Source organism: Vipera berus (assembly GCF_964194415.1).
Source record: "Vipera berus genome assembly, chromosome: 3".
Taxonomy (NCBI): domain Eukaryota; kingdom Metazoa; phylum Chordata; class Lepidosauria; order Squamata; family Viperidae; genus Vipera; species Vipera berus.
In genome coordinates, this window is record NC_138204.1 from 50,191,522 (window position 1) to 50,212,705 (window position 21,184).

Consider the following 21,184-nt stretch of genomic DNA (forward strand, 5'->3'; position numbering starts at 1 on the left):
AAAATTGATTTTTTAATATAAACATTTTGATATTTGGTAAACAGTGTGTTATCTGGGTTTATATTTACAAAGTTTATATTTACTAATGATTAATTTCTATATTCCAAAATTCCCATAATAACTTTGCTTGATTTTCTCTTCTTCCAATAATATTCTCTTTGCAACCTAAATTAATACAATTCTTATTAATTTGATAAAGTAAAAAGGTAAAGTTTCCCCTGCACATGTGTGCTAGTTGTTTCCGACTCTAGACACCAAAGGCGCACGGAACGCTGTTACCTTCCCATCGGAGTGTTCCCTATTTTTCTACTTGCATTTTTACGTGCTTTCGAACTGCTAGGTTGGCAGAAGCTGGGACGAGTAACAGGCGCTCACTCTGCTGCGCGGCACTCGGGATTCGACCCGCCAAACTGCCGACCTTCTGATCAACAGGCTCAGCGTCCTAACCCACTGAGCCACCGCGTCCCTTGTAAACATAGGTTTAATGATGGGTAAAAAGAACAGAAAGAATTTGGAAATAAGTGCATACTAGTTCAAGAGGGATATGTATTTTAAGAGCCTTGGTGGAGCAGTGGGCTAATGCCTCCTTAAGTAACACCAGCTGCCTGCAATTAGTGCAGGTTCGAGTCCCACCAGGCTCAAGGTTGACTCAGCCTTCCATCCTTCCGAGGTAGGTAAAATGAGGACCCAGATTGTTGGGGGCAATTAAGCTGACTTTGTAATAATGCCGCTTGGCGGGGGCCGAAAGCCCTAATAAGCAGGCATATACATAGAATGAAGGCTATTGCTAAGCACATTGGTTTGTGCTTAAATTGTAAGCCGCCCTGAGTCTTCGGAGAAGGGCGGGATATAAATGGGATTAAAATAAATAGTATATTAGTATTATTTTCTTCTTTTTTCTCTCTCTTTTTTCTCTTTTTCTTTTTCTCTCTGACATCTTTTCTTTTTCTATGTCTTTCTTTTGTATCTTTTTCTTACTTATTTTTTAAGATATGAAAATAGATTTAAATACTTTAAGGTAATTAATTCTGGGAAAATTTTAACCAGTAGAAATGTTTTGAACATTGTAAGGAAAATAAATTTAAATAAGAATTATAAACAAGATTTGTGACAAGGCAACCAAGATGACTAGATAGAAAAGAAGCATGATATTTATTAAATTATTATTGCTAGAAATGCCAACCTAGCAGTTCGAAAGCACGTAAAAATGCAAGTAGAAAAATAAGGACCACTACGGTGGGAAGGTAACAGCGTTCCGTGCACCTTTGGTGTCTAGTCATGCTGGCCACATGACCACGGAGACGTCCTCGGACAAGCGCTGGCTATTCGGCTTTGAAACGGAGATGAGCACCGGCCCCTAGAGTCGGAAACGACTAGCACACATGTGCGGGGGAACCTTTCCTTTACCTTTTTAAACCTATGTTTAATCTTTAAATGTTCCATTTAATAAATCCAATCATCTAATCTTTTAACTCTATTCAAAACATTTTTTCCCATTTTTAGTTACCCATTGGAATTTTCTTAAAATCAATTACATTTAAATATCTAAAACATTTCCTTTATGTTAATCATCCCACACATTTTTATAGTTCTCATATCGAAAAACAAAAGAAAAAAAGATACTGTCTTATTTAGAGAGTTCATCCCTCTTAAACTAAAATCTTTCAATTTCTTCAGCCATATTCAAACAAGTGTTTAATTTTTAAATATTCTCTCTGATATATCCCATCATCTAATTCCTCAATTCTCACTTTAGCCCTCTTCTTTTGCCAAGCATCTCTCCCAATCATAATCTTTCCATAATCTTGTAAATATTGTTGTGGATATAGTAGGCAAATCAAACATCATGTTTTTGTAAAAAGATTTTGCCCCTTCATATTCATTGAAGATTTCTCTCATCATCCCTTGTCTCCCCATTTCTTGTGGTACTCCCAACGGCTTAGCAATCCATTTTGTCAAATCTTTTTTCTTATCCTCAAATTTATTTTGTGATCTTGGAGTTATCTTTTCAATGTTCAATATTTCTTGTAAGTCCTTCTCCACTTGCATCTCCACTACTTTATATTCAGTTGTCTGCTTTACACGATTTCTCTTTTTTTTGTTTTCTGATCATTTGATTGTTGTGATGTTAAATTGAGAATGCATTCATTTACATTTTCAAATATTCCCCGGTCAAATTCTGTTTATGCAGAATTAAATTGCAGCCCAACTGTACATTTAGGAGAAGCCATTAAAAGATACTGATCTATCTGAAGGTTATAGATTTAACTTGTTGCCCTTAGTCTTTGAATATTGATCTGAAAATCTGAGGGGCTCACTTGAGACTTGGCAATCTCACAGCGGTACTTCTAGTGCTCAGCAGAAGGGACTCTGGAGGGACGGACAGACTACCCCTGCATAAATTGTAAATAGGTCATTCCCTTGCAACTGGTTCAGTTTCTCCAGATGAAATTGAAAAATTGAAAAGATACAGTATGTGAATATGGGGAGGATAATATTTATTAGGTAGAAGCTTTTTGTTGTGTAGAAAGATAAGGAAAAAGAAATCTCAATTTATACCAATTTTACTATTTTTCCTTTTATTACAAAGAAGAGAGCAGCAAGAGAATGCAGAGATCAATAACTCACAGTGATTCATTTTTGGAAAATGAAAGCTTTCAAAATATTTTGCTCCGTCTACTTAATTCAAAAGTTTATGGAGTTCTAACAATTACCCATCTTCCTCCACCCCCGCCAGCTTGTTTGCTGAGTTTTATTCCTCCATTTTGGAAGAAGAAGGAGGCAAAGATAAGGTGTTATGCCATATTTATTTGTCATTCCAAAAATTGGGGGCAGTGGAATTATCTTCATTTTCTCTAAATAATCATAAGAACCCTGGAGCATGACATAAATTCTGGAGCTGGCTTTTACAAAAATGTACAGGAAGCCTATCTTCTTTCTTGTGCACACAGCTAAATCCTCATACTTTTTTTAAAAAAAGTTGCACTATGATATCAATTATTAAAATGTAAAGTTCAAAAACCAGCTTCCAAATTAAAAAAGATTTACATAATATATCAGAGCCAAAAGTGCTAAATCCCCAAAGCTGCCTGCCTTCCAGTCAGGTCTCTTCTTTATCTCTGTCCTGCATTACCTTGCTTGCATATTTCTCTTGTCTTCACATTCAGTTTTTTTCTTGCCAATGCATAGGGATTAACCCAAGGTGTTGAGATGGATAGCTACAGATGCTTAACTTAGATGGCTGACTGCCTAATAAAAGGAATATTGTGACATCCTGTAGCCAGCTTCTTGTCTCACAAAACTGCCTTAGAAGCTGCTATAAGAGATAGGGGTACCTTGTTTTTCCCCCTTGTCTGAAGTTTTTCCTTGCTTGAGTTGCCTCTGTTTCTGATTGGATGCTGCAGTACTGTTGCACAGATAGGAATAATGCTCCTGGGAAAGTCAGATGACCATTTCATTTCCCTGGACATTGTGATGTCTACCTTCTGATGTAAGATGCTGTCCTGTACATGTAGTTATGCTTAAACCTATGTAGAATGAAACCAAGATTGATTAAAAGTCAGGTTTATTCACTAAAGATAAATGGTTCTTCGTGTAACCAGGCACTACTACATGGACTACTTAAAGCTTCTGAGTAGTCTTCAAGGTCAGCCCCATGTAGAGACCATTACAGTAATTGAGCCATGAGATGAATAAGGCACAGATTATTGTCTGGAGGGCCTCTTGACCTGGGAAAAGGTACAACTGGCACACCAGATGAAGCTGTACAAAAGCTCACTGAACAGGAGCTATGAGTCCAGGAAGAATTACTCTCCCCAGGTTGCTCACTACTCCTGAAAGGGGAAATGCTACCCCATCCAACGTTAATATTCCATTTCTCGATTTAGGTAGCTCTTAATGTTCATAATCCATAATCACTCAGTCTAGGTAGGATTAAGTTGGGGAAAGTTATTTCTGATTAAAATCTGCACAGTTTCCAGGCACTGGGGCAGAAACTCAATAACCTCACTTGGGATGCCTTAATCAAAAAATATAACTCTGTATCATCAGCATATTAATAATACTGTCCCCAAATCAACAAATGACCTTGCCCAGTGGTTTCACCTAAATTCTTTGCAGTAGCATACTGAATATCCAGTGCTAATACTAAAGAAGTGCGAACTATGCGCTCGGCTTTAAACTGGGACTGGATCTTAATATCATAATTACAATAGCCTGGCAGTCATGTCACCTGTTAAATATATAGCTATTTAGTCATAAATAAATGATAATTAGAAAAAGAATTTTCATAGCTATCATCCATTTATATATATGTACTGTAATTTCCAAAAATTCATTGCATTCAGTTTAAATACAGTAAACATTATGATACATTACACCAAATAAATAGCAGTTAGAAAACATTCAGAATGATGAGCTTGTTGTAATGGTTTAAGTGGTTAGTTCAATTGAACTAATCTTTATCTGATAAATTTGATTTGGGTCCACTGATACTTTTTGTGATCAAATTATTTTAAAATATTATGCCATGAAACCTCTAAATATTTTTTTTTTTACAATTTGCAGTGTGATTAGGAGTGCATAGTAAAAGGGATGAATCTTCTGGCAACCAGTGGTTCTTAGTTTAGTAAGGATTATTATATAAAATATCAAAGTACCAAAGGCCATGGGGGTAAATCACCAAGAATCTGTTAATTCAGGAAAGTGGGTGGAACAAGATTAGGACATAAACTCTGGAAACAGATCCATAGAAAAGGTTTTGCACCCTACAGAGGGTGATCACTTTCCATATATTATTTTGTTTGTCTGCAAGGCAACGTTTAATCCAACCAAAGTCATGTTTGAGACTCTTCTGCCAAGTAAGTAAATTCCTGAATAATAGTTTAAAGCTTTGGAGAGCCCAGATTTATTGATTAATCTTGCTGTAAAGTCTAGCAGCTTGTTTTGACCTCACAGCCATTGCTATAGGAAAAAACCTGTTGCCTTCAGACCAAGAATTAAATTACAAGTACAGACCTCCTGCAGTTCCAATAAATGCTGATCAAGTTGCTAATGCCTTGCTCCAGTATCAAAACCTGGAGGTGACCCAGATAAACTGCCCAGTTGAAAAAGCCCAGCATGTAGGCCAGAAAAAGCCCAGTGGTTTCTGTGATAGTTCCAGCTTAAGTCCTGCACCTTTTATTCAAGCAGCTGTAATAGCTTCACCACTCTGATGCTGAGAATCACCTTCCTTGCCTAATATATAAGATGAAAAGCAAATTTACTGCCTTTCTTGGTGAATGTGATCAGTACACTTCCATCATCAACCACGTAAGATTTACAATGATCCTTATGAAGGAGGGAGCTGAAAAATGGATAACCCCTTATCTTATTCAAAACAGAGCTTCAACTTGAACTACTATGTTAGTTTTGTGGCATGCCTCAGAGATAAATTTGAAGATCTGGTCAAGTGAATGCCTGCCAGCCATAAGATTCTCTGCCAACAACAGGGTTAGTGTTCATTGTGGGTGTATGCTGCTGCGTTTCAGCTGTTAGCTCAGGATGTGGGCTGGAATGAAAGAAACTTAATTGGCCAATTCATAGAGGGGATATTAGATGAAATAGGGACAAACTAATTCATCACGGCACCCCAGAAACCACAGCAGCATTAATGCAACTTTGCTTGAATATTGGTAGAAAACTCAAGGAATTGAAGAAGAGTATGTGCAGAAAAGAAAGACAGCTCCATTTTCTTTCTTTCCTTCTTCCCATTTTCTTGCTAAACTTTGTAAATTGAACCCAAATGAAACCCATATAAACCCAAGTATATGAAGAATGGTTGCAGGAATTGGGTATGTCTAATTTAATGAAAAGAAGGACTGGGATGACATGATAGTAGTGCTCCAATATCTAAGAAGAGGAGCTCAACCTATTCTTGAAAGCACCTGAGGGCAAGACAAGAAGCAATGGATTGAAAATAATCAAGGAGAGAAGCAACCAAGAACTAAGGAGAACTTTCCTGACAGTGAGAACAATAAACAGTGGAACAGCTTGCCTTCAGAAGTTGTGGGTGCTCCATCACTGGAGGTTTTCAAGAAGCGATTGGACAGCCATTTGTCCAGAATGATATAGGGTCTCATGCCTGAGCAGGGGTTGGACTGGAAGACTTCCAAGTTCCCTTCCAACTCTGTTTTTCTGTCATACTGTAACCCATGACACTTGGAAGTAACAGAGCATCACTATTGTCTAGACCTATTTTGTGGAAACCTGCCTATTTCATACCTGAGTGCCTAGTTCAGGGGTAGGGAATCTTGGCTTTTTATGACTTGTGGACTTCAATACCCAGAATTCATGAACCAGCCATGCTGACTCATGAATTCTGGAAGTTGAAGTCCACAAATCATAAAAGAACCAAGGTTCCCTGCCCCTGGCCTAGTTGCAACATCCCCCCCCTTTGTGTGTGTATATTGTTTGGAATAAAAAGACAGTTTGATTAAAGTATTTTTGGAGGTACGCTCAGCCCATTGATATTCATTAAACAGCCTCCCTCCTTCTCCAATTTCCCACAATTCTCCTAACAGCTATCTCCTATCTTCCATTCAATCAGCTCTTCTTTCTTATCCTCAAGTGTGTTCTGAGATCTTGACAGGTAAGATAACTTTCCCAGATCCGATATTATCGCTATGTCTTCTAATTCTTTGTTTGTCTGAGTTTGTCTGTTAGTTCCTTTCTTTAGGTCCTCCATCTTTGGATCTGCTTCCTCTGCTTTTCCTTTTATTTTCTGGGTTGCTAGTTCTTTCTTTGTAGTCATTTTTCAAGTTTGTAGATTTAAATTAAAGAATTGTTCTTTTATCTCATTTGTCTTATTTTTAGTCTCATCGTGAGCTAAGGCAATTGTCTTTTGTATTGATTTTATCATAGAAAGAATTTCTGAAATTCATCAACATTTTCTTGTTGGTATGTCAAGCTGGGGACTTTGGGACAGGTGTTAGGGATTTTTTTTACCATTTGAAGCTAAGTATGGAACATCCATTTTGTTTTTGTATGTCCAATCTATTTGTATGTCCAATCTATTTAGGGATTTAAAAAGTTTCAGTCAATTGTCATTTGAACTCCTAATTATCCAGCCGGCCTATCAGTCCGTCCTTAAGTCTCTCCTCAACAAATATAAGTAAAGTTCAATTTTTTCTGTCCAATGAAAAACACATCCTTTCTGTCCAGAGAGAGAAGAGCAATTAAAAATTGTTCGTCAATCAAAGGTTTATAGTCAAAAGTATTCCATCATCTCAACCAATAATGCATGTTTCTTCTATAGGGAAATAGCTCCATGACATAGCTCTAAAAGTCAGTTAGAAGGCCAGTTTCCACATAGTTTATTGTCTCTGCCACACAGATAAGCAGCCCAAGAGGGTTTTTTTTCCCTCTTTTCCCAGCTGCTGACTTCAAAACTGAAAGTTTCTGAAAAGAACAAAAGTCTTATCTGAGTCTGGGCTTCCAGCCAAGTTTCCTTTAGGGATAATAAATTGTAATGCTGTAGTTCACCACTAGATGTCGTTGACGCCGTCTTCCAGCTTTCTGCATCCAAACTTATATTACAAGTTTTTAAAGTCTTTTTTTTTTAAAAATAATAATCTCAAAAGCAATTTTAGTCCCAAAATTTCAAATTTATATATGTGTATTGCTTCCAAATTAATCTTGTAATTTTCTCTATTTTACTCCAAGCAATTAATTCACCACTTAAATAAAGCCCAGACATGCAGAGCTGCACATCACCATTTAATCATTCTTGTTACGCTAGAGCAGGCATGTCAAACTTGTGATGTCACGTGATGTCATGCGAAATATCACAACTTGCTGGCAATGGGTGGGAGTGATTTTGGTGTGATGCATCCGACCTGTGGGCCAGCAGTTTGACATGCCTGCGCTAGAGACTCAACCATTGTTGAAATACAACTGCAAGCCTTTGTAGATTCTGGTACTATAAGCAATTTCACTGAGAACTTTATTGCACACAAATATGATCTTTCTACTCAGTCTATCCAGCCCCAGCAAGAGATAAAATTATTTATGACCAGCTGTTTCACTCTGGATGTATCACAGAATACAGTGAAACTCTACAACTCATCATCAACAATCATCCACCATCCCTCTGCAAGTACCTCCTCTTTATGTAACTCCCAAAAATGTGATCTAAACTGATGTATATGGAAAGGGCAAATGGAAAGCACAGATCCTGACACCTCATTGGTTATGTGACAAGTTTATTCCTGAAGGTCAAATTTTCTCAAATCAGCACTATGCCACATCAAAGGCAGAATTACTTGCCTGAAGGCATATCTCAAGGGGAATTTATCAAAAGATTTTATCTTCCTCCTTGCCAATGCTCCTATCTTTTTTTTGTCAAGAAGTTTGGCTGTCTGCACATTATCCATCATTACTGGCTTCTGAAATCAGTTGCCATTAGGGATCACTATCTTTTTTCCCTTCATTTATTATCTCTTGGGTTTGCAGCAAATGATGCATATTTTACCAAATTGGATCACTTTCAGATGAAAGAGGTGCTAGAATATGCATCTATCTTTAAATATATGGTAACAGCCTTCAGATTGGTTAATATCCAAACTTTTTAAAGATTTCTAATCATCCTTTCTATTACATTTTGGATATTTTTGATGGTATTTACTTTATTTACCTATGTTTAAAAAAGTTTGATTTAGAGTGCCTGTGGGTACTTTATATCATTCAAAGTCTGAACCATAGATGAAAGAACAAAGAGGTGTATCCAGAAAAGAAACCATACCAATTAATATAAGATCTTATGGGGATTCACCACCCTCCCACCCCTAGGCCTGTGAGAATAACCAGGTTTTCAGTGCCTTTCATATCAACAGAGTTGGAGCTTTAGATTTTCAGGTAGATATTCTAGAACAGGAGTCTTCAAACTTGGCCCTTTTATGACTTGTGGACTTCAACTCCCAGAATTCCTCAGCCAGAATTCCTCAGCTAAGCTGCCTGAGGAATTCTGGGAGCTGAAGTCCACAAATCTTAAAGTTGTCAAGGTTGCAGACCCCTGACCTATACTATCTGGATGTACAGCATTCTGGTCCTGATTTCACTGCACTGATCTTACCACGTTACTAGCCTTGGATAGAGGACCTTTAGATGAGCTTTTGTTTTCTTTATTTTGGCTTTTTTTGGAACACATACTATTTTAGCTTTTGCATGTAAATCTCTATCCATCCTTGGTTTGTCACCAAAGACTGGTGGAGAAACTCAGAAGATTAAAGACCAATGCCATTTTAGAACAATGCCCTTTCTGTTAGAAAAACTAAAGCAATTGCTTTGACATTTCATCTATGGCTGAATTCATTTATAACTCAGTTTGTTTCCCTACTGAGGTAGCACCATTTCAGGCCACCTACAGTTATCACATGCTCCAGCTGCCAAATGCTTTCCAACTTTATCTTGATATGGAGGTCTTACATGCTTTTCAGGAACGTCAAACTGTGTTCTTGGCCTCCTTAAGAATTACCTTGTCATTATTGTCAGGAAACCCCTCTGCCCCTTGCTGTTGGCAATTATGCCTGGCTTTCTCCCCTCCATATAATCGTCTTACAAAACTGAACACCAGGTTTATTACACTTCACAGATCAACCCTGTGACTTTTTATCTACACCTTCCAGCCACACTGAAAATACATCCACCTTTCTACTGTGCCCAGATTTGCCCTTGAAGTGCTAGAACTTCATAGATTTTGCAGATTAGCTGTTTTTCTATTGATTTCCTCCATCTACAATGAGGTCCAACCAAAGAAAAATAATAGCAAGACTATTGTTCTTGGAAAGTTCCAATGAGGAAATGGCAAACTGACATCCTGCAGACAGCGGGAGATTTTTATGGCCGAAAATGGCTACTAATTACTGAATCCAGACTCCCAAATCCCTCCAGAGAAAGAAAAGATCTTGATATCACCCATACGTACTCTGAACATTTTGTGTGTGTGACTAGAGCAGGGGTTTTCAAACTCGGCCCTTTTATGACTCATGGACTTCAACTCCCAGAATTCCTCAGCCAGCATGCCTGGCTGAGGAGTTCTGGGAGTTGAAGTCCATAAGTCATAAAAGGACTAAGAGTAAACCGCAGAAACTGATGTGTTTGTGATCACTTGCTAGGAGTTGCAGGATTCCATCGAGCTCATTGCTGTTAATGTGTCCTCTTTATGGGCTCCAAATTTGACCAAAACTCAGTTATTAATCACTTTGGAGTTTAATTTTTTATTTTTTTTTAATTATGATCCTTCAGAATTGCAAATTTGATCATATTCACTGAGTTTTTCTTCAATCTTTTAAGAAAGAAGTTTCAATTATGTTTAAGATTTGCAGGAATTGTTTTTTGAATATACAGGAAAAGGGTGAAAATTTTCAAATTTTATAAATGATGGACTTAAGTTAGAACTTTGAAATTAATTGTATAGAATCCTTCCTGTGGGAAACTTTCAGTATTTACATCTGGAACTGATAAGTTGACTTTGATGTTTGGCCACTAGAGGGCACCAGAAGGAAATAAATATATCAATGGATAGATACATAAAGAGAAATGGGATGGGTGTGGAAGCCATTTTTTATGTTATCCAACTGATCAGATGGGGAAAGTGCAGGCTAAGGTATGAAATTCACTTTTAGAATGTGCAGAACTGAATCTTATGGGAATGGAATCTGCAGTGAACTGAAATATTCTGACCCTATGAATATCACAACCCAGCTATTTCAGGACTAATCCAGTAATTTTTCCAGAACAGAAATAGTCCATTATGTTCTGCACATAGTCCAACCCTTTCATCGAAAAAACCACATGCAGTGAATTATTCACTGTTTTTAATTTGGAGTATTAACTGTAAAATTGATTTACCAATCCTGGAATGACTACAGCAGATGTGTATGGCCTGGAGGAAGAATATTTGGCACATTCCTGTTTCTTCATATTTCAAGGTCAGTAGCAGTGAAGACTTGAAATAGCCTATTTTTGAAGTTTGGGAAATGAAAATGATGCTCTATAGAACAGCTTCTGTATATATGTGGTTTTTCTACTATATTTCTTTCTCACTTTCCCAAGAATATTTACCTGCTCTGTGACAGCAGCCCTTTGCTAATTATTCTGACCTTTGCATAAACAGGACCCAGCTGAACACCTGTTGCATCATTTTCTATGTAAACTGAGATTATAAATTATGTTCTGAAGGTGCTAAAATATTTTTCTCATCTGTTCTCTCCCCTTTTTGTCTGTAAAAATTTGCACAGAGAAAGAGCAAGTGGTATTTTTGCAAAGTTTGAAGCAAAAAGATGTTGAGGCTTAAATAAGAGCTAATCAAATCAGTTACTCATTCATAAATTCTTGGCTTGCCAAGAATTTTTTAATTATAGTTTGTCTTTGACTTATGACCACAATTAAGCCTAAAATTTCTCTTGCTAAGCAAGAGAGTTGTTAAGTGAACTTTTTCCCATTTCATGACCTTTCTTGCCACAGTTGTTAAGTTGAAGTCCATGAGTCATAAAAGGACTCATGGACCCCCGGGCCTTGTGTTTGACATGTCTGGTATAAGCTGTCTAGAAGATTGTAATGTGGAGGGCATCAAGTTGGAGAAAATAGATATTCTTGAGATTGGGATTGCTATCTCTGATTTATTATTATTATTTTATTCTTTTGTAATTTTATGATGTGTTTTTGTGTTTCTGCTTCTGCTTATGTATACTATGGTATACATAAATTATAGTGAGTTTATACAGTTAGAACAATTAATCAGTGGAACAACCTGCCTCCAGAAGCGGTGAATGTTCCAACACTGGAAGTCTTTAAGAAGAGATTGGACAGCCATTTATCTGAAATGGTATAGGGTTTCCTGCCTGAGCAGGGGGTTGGATTAGATGACCTTCCAACCTTATTATTATTATTATTATTATTATTATTATTATTATTATTATTATTATTATTATTATTATTATTATTATTATTATTAATCATTGCACAGTCAGCCACATGTTCAGACTGGATTTGGCATTTTTGACTTACCAAGGACCTGGGATAGGCAGATGTGGATGTTTGATGGTATTATAGATATTGTCACAGGATGGAAGCAGTTCCTAGTAAGGCCGCCTTTTGCAATTGACTAATGGCGAATTTGTCAATGCCAATGGTGGTGCTCCAGTTGTTTTGGGATTGCACTCAAGGCACCTATTACTATTGGTACTACCCTTGCTTGCCTTTGCCACAGTTTTTCTATTTCTATTTGTAGGTCTTTGTATTTTGTTATCTTCTCCAGTTCTTTCTCATCTATTCTGCTGTCTCCAGGCACTGCCACATCCACTATCCAGGCTTTTTTGTCTTTCTTCTCGACAATTGTTAAGTCTGGGGTGTTATGTTGCAGGTGCTTGTCTGTTTGAATTCTGAAGTCCCAGAGCAGTTTAACTTTATCATTTTCTATGACTTTCTCTATTTTATGATCCCACCAGTTCTTGCTTACAGGCAAATAATATTTCTTGCAGATCTTCCAATGCACCATTGTTGCTACTTTGTCATGCCGCTGCTTGTAGTCAGTCTGTGCGATTTTCTTGCAGCAGCTTACCAGGTGTCCATTGTTTCTTCAGCTTCTTTGCATAGGTGGCACTTACTGTCTGTTGCTGTCTTCTCAATTTTGACTTTGTATGCATTTATCCTTAAGGCTTGGTCTTGTGCAGCCAGAATGAGTCCCTCGGTCTCTTTCTTCAACTTTCCTGCTCTTAGCCATTGCCAGGTCTTGTTATTATCTGCTTTCCCAGCTATTTTTTTAATGTAGTGGCCATGTAGTGCTTTGTCTTCCCATACCTTTATTCTGTTTTTCATATGGTCTTTCTTGTAGGCCAGTTTGGTCTCTCCAGTAGTCAGTAAGCCTTCCTGATACACTAATTTCAGTGCATCTTCATCATTGTCCTTCAGATATTCTTCCAAAGCCATTTTTTCTTCTTCAACCATCTGATGTACTTGCAGCATTCCACGTCCACCTATTTGCCTTGGTAGATAGAGTCTGTCAATGTCACTGAATGGATGAAGGGCATGATTCATTGTCATTATTTTTCTGGTCTTCCTATCCATTGCTTTTAGTTCTTCTTGAGTCCAGTCCACTATTCCAGCTGTGTATCTAATGACTGGAATTGCCCAGGTGTTGATTGCCTTCATGGTATTTCCTCCATTGAGTTTGGACTTTAAGATCTTCTTCACTCTCTTCATGTATTCACCTCTAATCTTTTTCTTGACTTCAGTGTGCTTGAAGTTGTCAGCTTGAAGGATACCCTATTATTATTATTATTATTATTATTATTATTATTATTATTATTATTATTATTATTATTATTATTATTATTATTATTATTATTATTATTATACGTAGAGTATAAACATATATTGATATAAACAAAATGTGTAAGCTTCAAAGAAAAGCCCAAATAATTACTGCACTGTGTAGATTCTTTCATCCAAGCCATTTGACATTGGGGTATTTAAACACATATCATAAAAGATTCAACAGGATATTCTTTCCACTAATAAATAAATGAAGAGTTAAGCAGGAAATTTGTTCATACATCCATGTTCTTCTAGCTTCATAATTTGGTTCCATGTTTTTATCCTCACTAAAATTACAGTTACATACAGGCATAAAATATACAGATGAAACCACATGAAAGTGTTATTTTGGGCCATGGCAAAATTGTCACATGCCTTTCTTTAAACTATCCAAGTCTGGCACTTCTGTTTAAAGACTCCTCTAATCATACTATTTTTTCTGATCACAGGGAGCGTTTGTGTGGCACAATCAGTCAAGATTCCCCGAGAACCCAAAGAAGGAGAATTTGATAAGATCATTCGTCGCCTTCTGGAAACATCCCATGCTCGAGCTGTCATCATATTTGCCAATGAAGATGATATCAAGTAAGAATTTAGGGATTAATTTAGGGATTAGGAACTGTGATGGAAAGTAGAGAGACAAATAAGGAAAATGAATGGGAGAATAGGGCATGCAGAGGGGGAGAAAGCTAAGTATGAATCTTGTTAATGAATAAAGTGGAATATTGTTAGCATTTCTGAGGTAGGCTAGGTCAAAGAACAGACGATGAAAGGACTAGTTGTGCTCTGTTGATATAGGATATAATAACAGAATTTTCAAAGCCTGTGAGAGAGTTTGTCTCTGCATTCTCTGTTATACTGAGTAGAATCAAGGTGGGTTACCTTGAGTTTCTTTTTCAGCCCTCTTCTTTCCCAGAACTAAGTTGATGTTTACTTAACACTTTTTAAATTTCTTCTTTAAGGCTATTTCCGTATCCCTCCTTCAATAACAACATATCTGGATACATTTTCCATTGTTCCTCTGTGTATCAAAATGGTATCAGTACCTTCTGCAGTTCTGTAAATTATGTGTTTCTGAAAATATTTCTGAATAGGTCCATCCTTCTTCAGTTTGGTGGTGTTATCAAATCTAATCCTTTAGAATTGCTTAGAAGCCATAATCCTGTCCCTGGGTTCATACCTTCTTGGGCTTGCATGGCATAGAAAAGATCTCTCAGAAGTTTATAAATAATTTCATAAAAAAGGTAAATTTGAGGAAGAAGTGTTAATAATGATATAAAAAATTGAAGGTCTAAATTTCTGGATTTTGTTTCAGGAAACAATCCACTAAAACGCTTATGGGAAGCTTGTTCTTGGTTGTGCCATAAAAAAGCATTCAAGCTCTAAGGCATTTTAAAACATGATCTATAGATTCAAAGAAATATGATGTAAAACACTGTGGCTACTTGAAATTTTCATCGTCTAATCATTAATTTTAAAGATTTAAAATACTTTTAGAAATTGTGCAGCTGGGATATAATTTTGAAGCCTCTTTTTCAAAAGCACTTTCCACAAAGATTGTGATTGTGTGAGGAAATTTTGAAGTCAGATTCCATGGAATTTTTCTTTAGTAATTAAAAAGGATACTTTCAACATCCTCTGGTAGTCACTAGAAAGCAAAATATGGCTTTTTTCCAATGGAGTAAATGGAACTATAACACAAAGTGAAAAAATGAAAGCACACAATCCTCTGGTTTATTTCTTTAAATCTTGCAGTTCTGAGTTTATTTATTTATTTATTTATTTGTTTGTTTTATATACCGCCCTTCTCCTGGAGGACTCAGGGCGGTGAACAGAGCAAAGTAGGTATACAATAAAGCAATAATAAAACAAATAAAACCCCCAATCTATCAGGCCATGCACCTGATTTTGCAAGTATCTAATCTATCAATCAACGTACATTGACAAATTTAAGTAAATTGACATTTTCTATCAGTTTATATCAAACAGCATAGGTTTTTTGTGAAGCTTTTAAAAAAATACTGTATGTTATTTCCTTCCACCAAAATCAGGGGATTTCCTTTGCAGGCAACATAAATGACAAGTACCTTTAAACACAGGTTTATAAACATTTGCCTATTTGAAAATAAACAGTAAACTGGATGATTGCTCTTTGGTGGCAATAGTTTACATGCATCTGGAAAGTTCCTATTTTTCAGGCAATGGTAAGTTCACATGTACTACTGAGCCAGATGATTTCTCAGGATTGATTCACATGATTCATGTAAACATTTTGAGATAAGAAAGCTGTGTGCATGTATGTATTTCTGGATACAACACATAAGAGCTGTTGTGATTCTCAAACCTGAATCTATATTGTATTTTTTCAATCTTCTCAAATGGACTTATATGCCTATTTTCTAGATTGCCTACTTTCTTACAATTCTAAACATTGTAGTTGCATAGTTACCATGATAAGATGAAAATTCACCCCAGACTGGTGGTCTCCCAATGTCATGGTGATGATGGGAATATTAGAACAATTATGAAACAGACTGAGAAGGCTTAGAAAGGAGAGGAGAGGAGACTTTTAGTATATTATATATTTCCCACCAAACTAGCATTAAAGATATTTTACTGAAATAGTACTGAGAACTGTATAGATCTCAGATCCTTGATTCTACCTAGTTTCATTGGGTTGACACCAGTCTCATTAATTGTAAAAGAAATTTTTCCTCTCATTTATAGCAAGTTAATTATGGCAAATAATTCAAAAAGATTTGGTACCTTGCTTGAGTCACCTTTTCTGAAACAAGCTACCAATAACCCTTCTTCTTCTTCTGGTCTTTTATATCTATTTTGCCTTGCAATCTTTTCCAAGCTCACCCACAATCTCTCATCACAATATGGAAAAAGCTCCTTTTATTTAAGAGTGAGTAGTTCACATCTATTGCTTAGCACAAGAGAGCTTAGCAGATGAACCAACTGCCATGTCTCAATAAAACCTACCATAAGTGATTGTCTGTGTGACTTCGTGTCTGCTCAAGATGCAGTAGTAAATTATATGTAAATTGTGGGAAGATCATATATTATGTGGATATAAAAAATAATGGAGAAGGTGCAAGTTGGGTCTGTGCCTTAATCCAGAGGTGCATTGCTGCAAATATAATTAGGCTGCCATTTTGTCAGATGGGGAAGTGAGTTAGAGCTCTTCATGCAAGAAATTTATAGCTCTTCCTCAATATGACAATTTCTCAGTAGGCTGGGATTGCATCTCCCAGAATTTTTATATATACATAGTCATTTTCTCTGTTGCTTTTATTTGCCCAGATTTTTTTTTATTTAAAACATCACAGGCTCAATGTAAAGCAATACAGAGCTGTGTTAATTCATGAAATAAAAATAAATCTAAAATCCATAGCTAGGCAGTAACTATTTCTTTGTTTATTTAGTACCTTGCATGAATGACTCTAAGTGGCTTACAACCAATGCCCTGCAAATGGGAATGATTTTAACCTGCTTCCTAAAGCATAAAAAAGTAGAAGCTAGCCTCATTTCAGGAGATCAAGTGTTACCAAATGAGGGAGCTACCATTGAGAATATCATTCTTCAGGTTTTCCCTGCCAGGTCTCTAGGGATAAATGTCTTGTCTTGGTTAGATTGTATATTGGCAAATTCTACTGAGAGAAGATGCCCCCAAATATAACAAGAGCCCAAGCTGTATATAGCTTTACTGTATAGGGTTACAATCAGCATCTTGAACTGAGCCTAGGAGACTATTGGCAACTGGTCCTGCTTTTAAAAGGATGTGTTATTCTGACAAACTCTGAGTAGGCCTGGCCATCAGGCAAATAGTTATGTTCTGTGCCAGTAGTTATTAAGATCAACCAAAATGAGAAGCATTTCCGTTTCCAGTTAGCAAGTCATTGTTTGTAATTTTATTCTTCTCACATTCTGGTATTCCCTCAACCATGAAGTTAAATGGATAGCCTTGGACCAATCTCTTATTCCCATCCCCACAATTTTGGTCACATGAGTATAGGAACATATGTATCACTCTGAGCTGCTGAAGATGAAATGCAGTTGAATATAATAAATGCCTGATTCCAACGATAATTCCGCAAGTATTGCCTATTTACTGTGGCTGAATCTCTAATCACTTGTCATCAGGTAATACCATCCAGGAATCACTCGTGAGAAAGGGAACGTTCGGAGTATCATTGATGCCACATGTTCGGGTTGTTCAGTTCTACTGTATAAAACTTTTGGTTGCACAATTCAGTGTACCCCAGTTTAACAGTGCCAAGAACAATATCTCATTTTGGCAGCTGTTGAGGCCTGTTCTTAGGATCAGTTGAACTTCTGTGAAATCCGATTATCAAAACTAATCGATGGATTAAAATAAGGTAGTAATGAAATTTCCCTGCATTTCAGGAGATTGAGACTTCATTCTGTGTATCAAGTTGTATGTAAATATTCATAGTTAGTGCTGCTCAATGTCAGCCCCTCTAGGTAGGTCAGGTCAGAAAATAACTCCACAGGAGGGCTAAAACTGCTTTTATTGAAACTGGCTATAATAATAGAATCCTCGCAAGTCTGCTTGTGCTGTATTTGCTCCCCCTACCTATACTCCAGTGAATCAGGCAGTATCTGCCTGAGTCACTTCCAAATATTGTCTTTCTACTCAGGACTTTAAAAGCTCCTGTTTAAGCTCCTTTTGCCTATGTAACAGTTCTAGCATATTTCCATCATTTTTTTTACTCTCTACACCAATGACCATAATAAGGTTACTAATATCCATATTTTGAGAAAATGTATTTTAGCAGGCATATTTTGAAAGCAAATACATTGCATATCTTTAAAAATATGCATTTGTATATGGGTGGAAGTGCCTACATTAAATGTGAATACACTTGAAAAGTTTTGGCATATGGTCCTCAACATCTCTTGCTATTGACCATATTGGCTAGGGTTGATGGGAGTTAAAAATATCTGGAGGCCACCAGATTTCAGAATAACAGAATAACAGAGTTGGAAGGGACCTTGGAGGTCTTCTAGTCCAACCTGCTGCTCAGGCAGAAGACCCTATATTATTCTGGACAAATGGCTATCCAATCTCTTCTTGAAAACCTGCAGTGGTGGAGCACCCACAACTTCGGAAGGCAAGCCATTCCACTGATTTATTGTTCTCACTGTTAGGAAATTTCTCCTTAGTTCTAGGTTGTTTCTCTCCTTCATTATTTTCAACCCATTGCTTCTTGTCCTGCCTTCAGGTGCTTTCGAGAATAGGTTGACACCCTCTTCTTTGTGGCAGTCTGTTAAATATTAGAATACTGCTATCCTGTCACTCATAGTCCTTCTTTTCATTAAAGTAGACATATCCAATTCCTGTAACCGTTCTTTGCATGTTTTAGCCTCTAGTCCCCTAATCATCTTTGCTGTTCTTCTTTGTACTCTTTTTAAACTCTCAAAATCTTTTTTCTTATCAGTGTAATGTCCATTTGTTCATATGGATGCACACTGATTACTTAGTCTTTGTCAGTCTTCCCAAATTTCTCCAAAGTATTTGGGACCACATTTCCAAGAATTTCTAGTCATCATGGCTAGTGATGGCTATTAATTTGAGAATTTGCTAATCCCAGGATAATCTAAAACTTGTGACTTTAGGAATCTCAATATTTACTCTAAAATATACACATTTAACCTTCTTGTAAAAATGTAATTAATTTTCTTCTTAGGCCAAGTTTGTTCCCCCACATTTTTATAGTGATGAGTATTTTACCATAACTTTCACCATAAGCTTAATTTTTCAAAACTTAAAATGTATACTTACAGTGGGATAGATGGCCTAGAGGAATTTGAGTGACCTTAAAAAAACCTAGGAACATGTTGCTTGTTTGAATGTAAGCTCCATGAAATTAACCCAAACAGTTCCTCTAGATAGATTAATTGAATAGTAATTGTTTGCAAACTGAGTATGTGCTAGCAGTGCGACATGGGGGCAAAAAAGGCAAAGGGAATTTAGGCTTCATCCACAAAAAAATGAGAAGGAAATTTTCTACTGGATTCTGTTTTAGCCAGATCCATCCTCCTCTACTCTCCAAATTTAGGCACCATACATTATTTATATTTTTATTTATTTATATTTAAATTTATATACCGCCCTATTCCCGTAGGACTCAGGGCAGTTTACAGGGAAAATTAAAAGTTAAAATACATCATATACAATTAAAAACGATTAAAACTAAGATTAAATTAATCCCTGAACTTAACTAAAACCCCATTAATTAAAAATTAAAACCCCTCAGTCTGGGCCAGACAACTCAAGAAACCAAGTTTTCAAGTCCCTACAAAATGAGCGAAGGTCGAGGGTGGTCCTAAACTCCGTGGGAAGCTGGTTCCAAAGGGCCAGCGCGCCCACAGAGAACGCCTTTCCCCTGGGGATAACCCCCCAGCATTCCTTAACCGGTGGTACCATAAGAAGGCGCTCCCTGTGGGAGCACACAGGACGATGGGAAGTTGATGCCGGCAGCAGGTGTTCCCTTAGATAATCCTTTACAGAGGATTCAGTGAAATTGGTACAAATTCAGACAAAGGGAATAAGGATAATTTGGGGGATAGGAACTAAAAAGAAATGAGGGAACTGAGTATGTGATGAGGATGCTGAGGAAATACAATAAATAGCACTGTTCAAGTGCCTGAGAGAATGTCACAGAGAAAAAAAAAGCCAAGACCTGATTGCTAGCATTAAATAATGTTATTTAAGTTATAGGAAGACAGATTTGCATAATTTGAGAAACTTCCTATCAATCGAGTAATGTGGCAAGAGAATCCAATTACTTAGTAAGGTGCTAGTTCCCCATCACTGGTTATGTTTAAGTAGTATTTGGGCCACTATCTGTCTGGGATTCTTTATTTGGATTCCTATACTGACAGTTGCTAGGGATGCGGTGGCTCAGTGGGTTAGGACGCTGAGCTTGTCGATCAGAAGGTCGGCAGTTTGGCGGGTCGAATCCCGAGTGCCGCGTAACAGAGTGAGTGCCTGTTACTCGTCCCAGCTTCTGCCAACCTAGCAGTTCGAAAGCACGTAAAAAGGCAAGTAGAAAAATAGGGACCACTACGGTGGGAAGGTAACAGCGTTCCATGCGCCTTTGGCGTCTAGTCATGCCAGCCACATGACCACGGAGACGTCCTCGGACAAACGCTGGCTCTTCGGCTTTGAAACGGAGATGAACACCGGCCCCTAGAGTCGGAAACGACTAGCATGCATGTGCGGGGGAACCTTTACCTTTACCTTTACTGACAGTTACATTTTATGGTATAAACTGCCTCTTTCAATTTTTTGAATTTATGATTCTATTATTCTAATAAGGGAATCACTGCACATAGTTTATGGTAATTCTTAAATTATATATAATTCTTGGGCTGTTACAAATGTTTTCACTTTTAATTTGTCCATTAGTTCCAAGACTAGCTACTAGATGATGGTCCTGATCCTTGAACATTTCAGTTCCATTTGTCCCACTACTCTACTAAATGACCTTGAGAATTTCTTTTCTTCATGTTTCTCTTTCTCATAACAACACAATAAAAGTTTTTCAGGCTGTGCAACAGCTATTATTAAGTGTTGCCATAGAACATAATGGCATTTTGAGGTCTTGAGATAGATAGGACTGTGGTGTAAAAATGAAACATGGTGGAAAACTCACTCTCAAAATGCCAACAACTGGAGAGAATTCAATAATCATTTTTGCTATATAGCGGTAAGTCATTGGTCTCCTGAAGAAGAGCAAGAGTTCCAGGGTTACATAGATCTTACTTAGAATATTGATCAGAGATATTTTAAGCATAT

At 37.0% G+C, this 21,184-nt stretch overlaps 1 protein-coding gene across 1 annotated transcript in view; it reads left to right on the top strand.

Annotated features, from left to right (window-relative positions):
* The window catches only part of GRM4 (glutamate metabotropic receptor 4), a gene marked incomplete at both ends in the record, with an annotated part of 317,553 nt that overhangs the window by 195,040 nt on the left and 101,329 nt on the right, over nt 1-21,184 (top strand). The window contains one exon of the mRNA XM_081325074.1: nt 13,803-13,938. Coding sequence (XP_081181200.1) covers nt 13,803-13,938 — 136 coding nt within the window. The remainder of the gene's footprint in view (nt 1-13,802; nt 13,939-21,184) is intronic.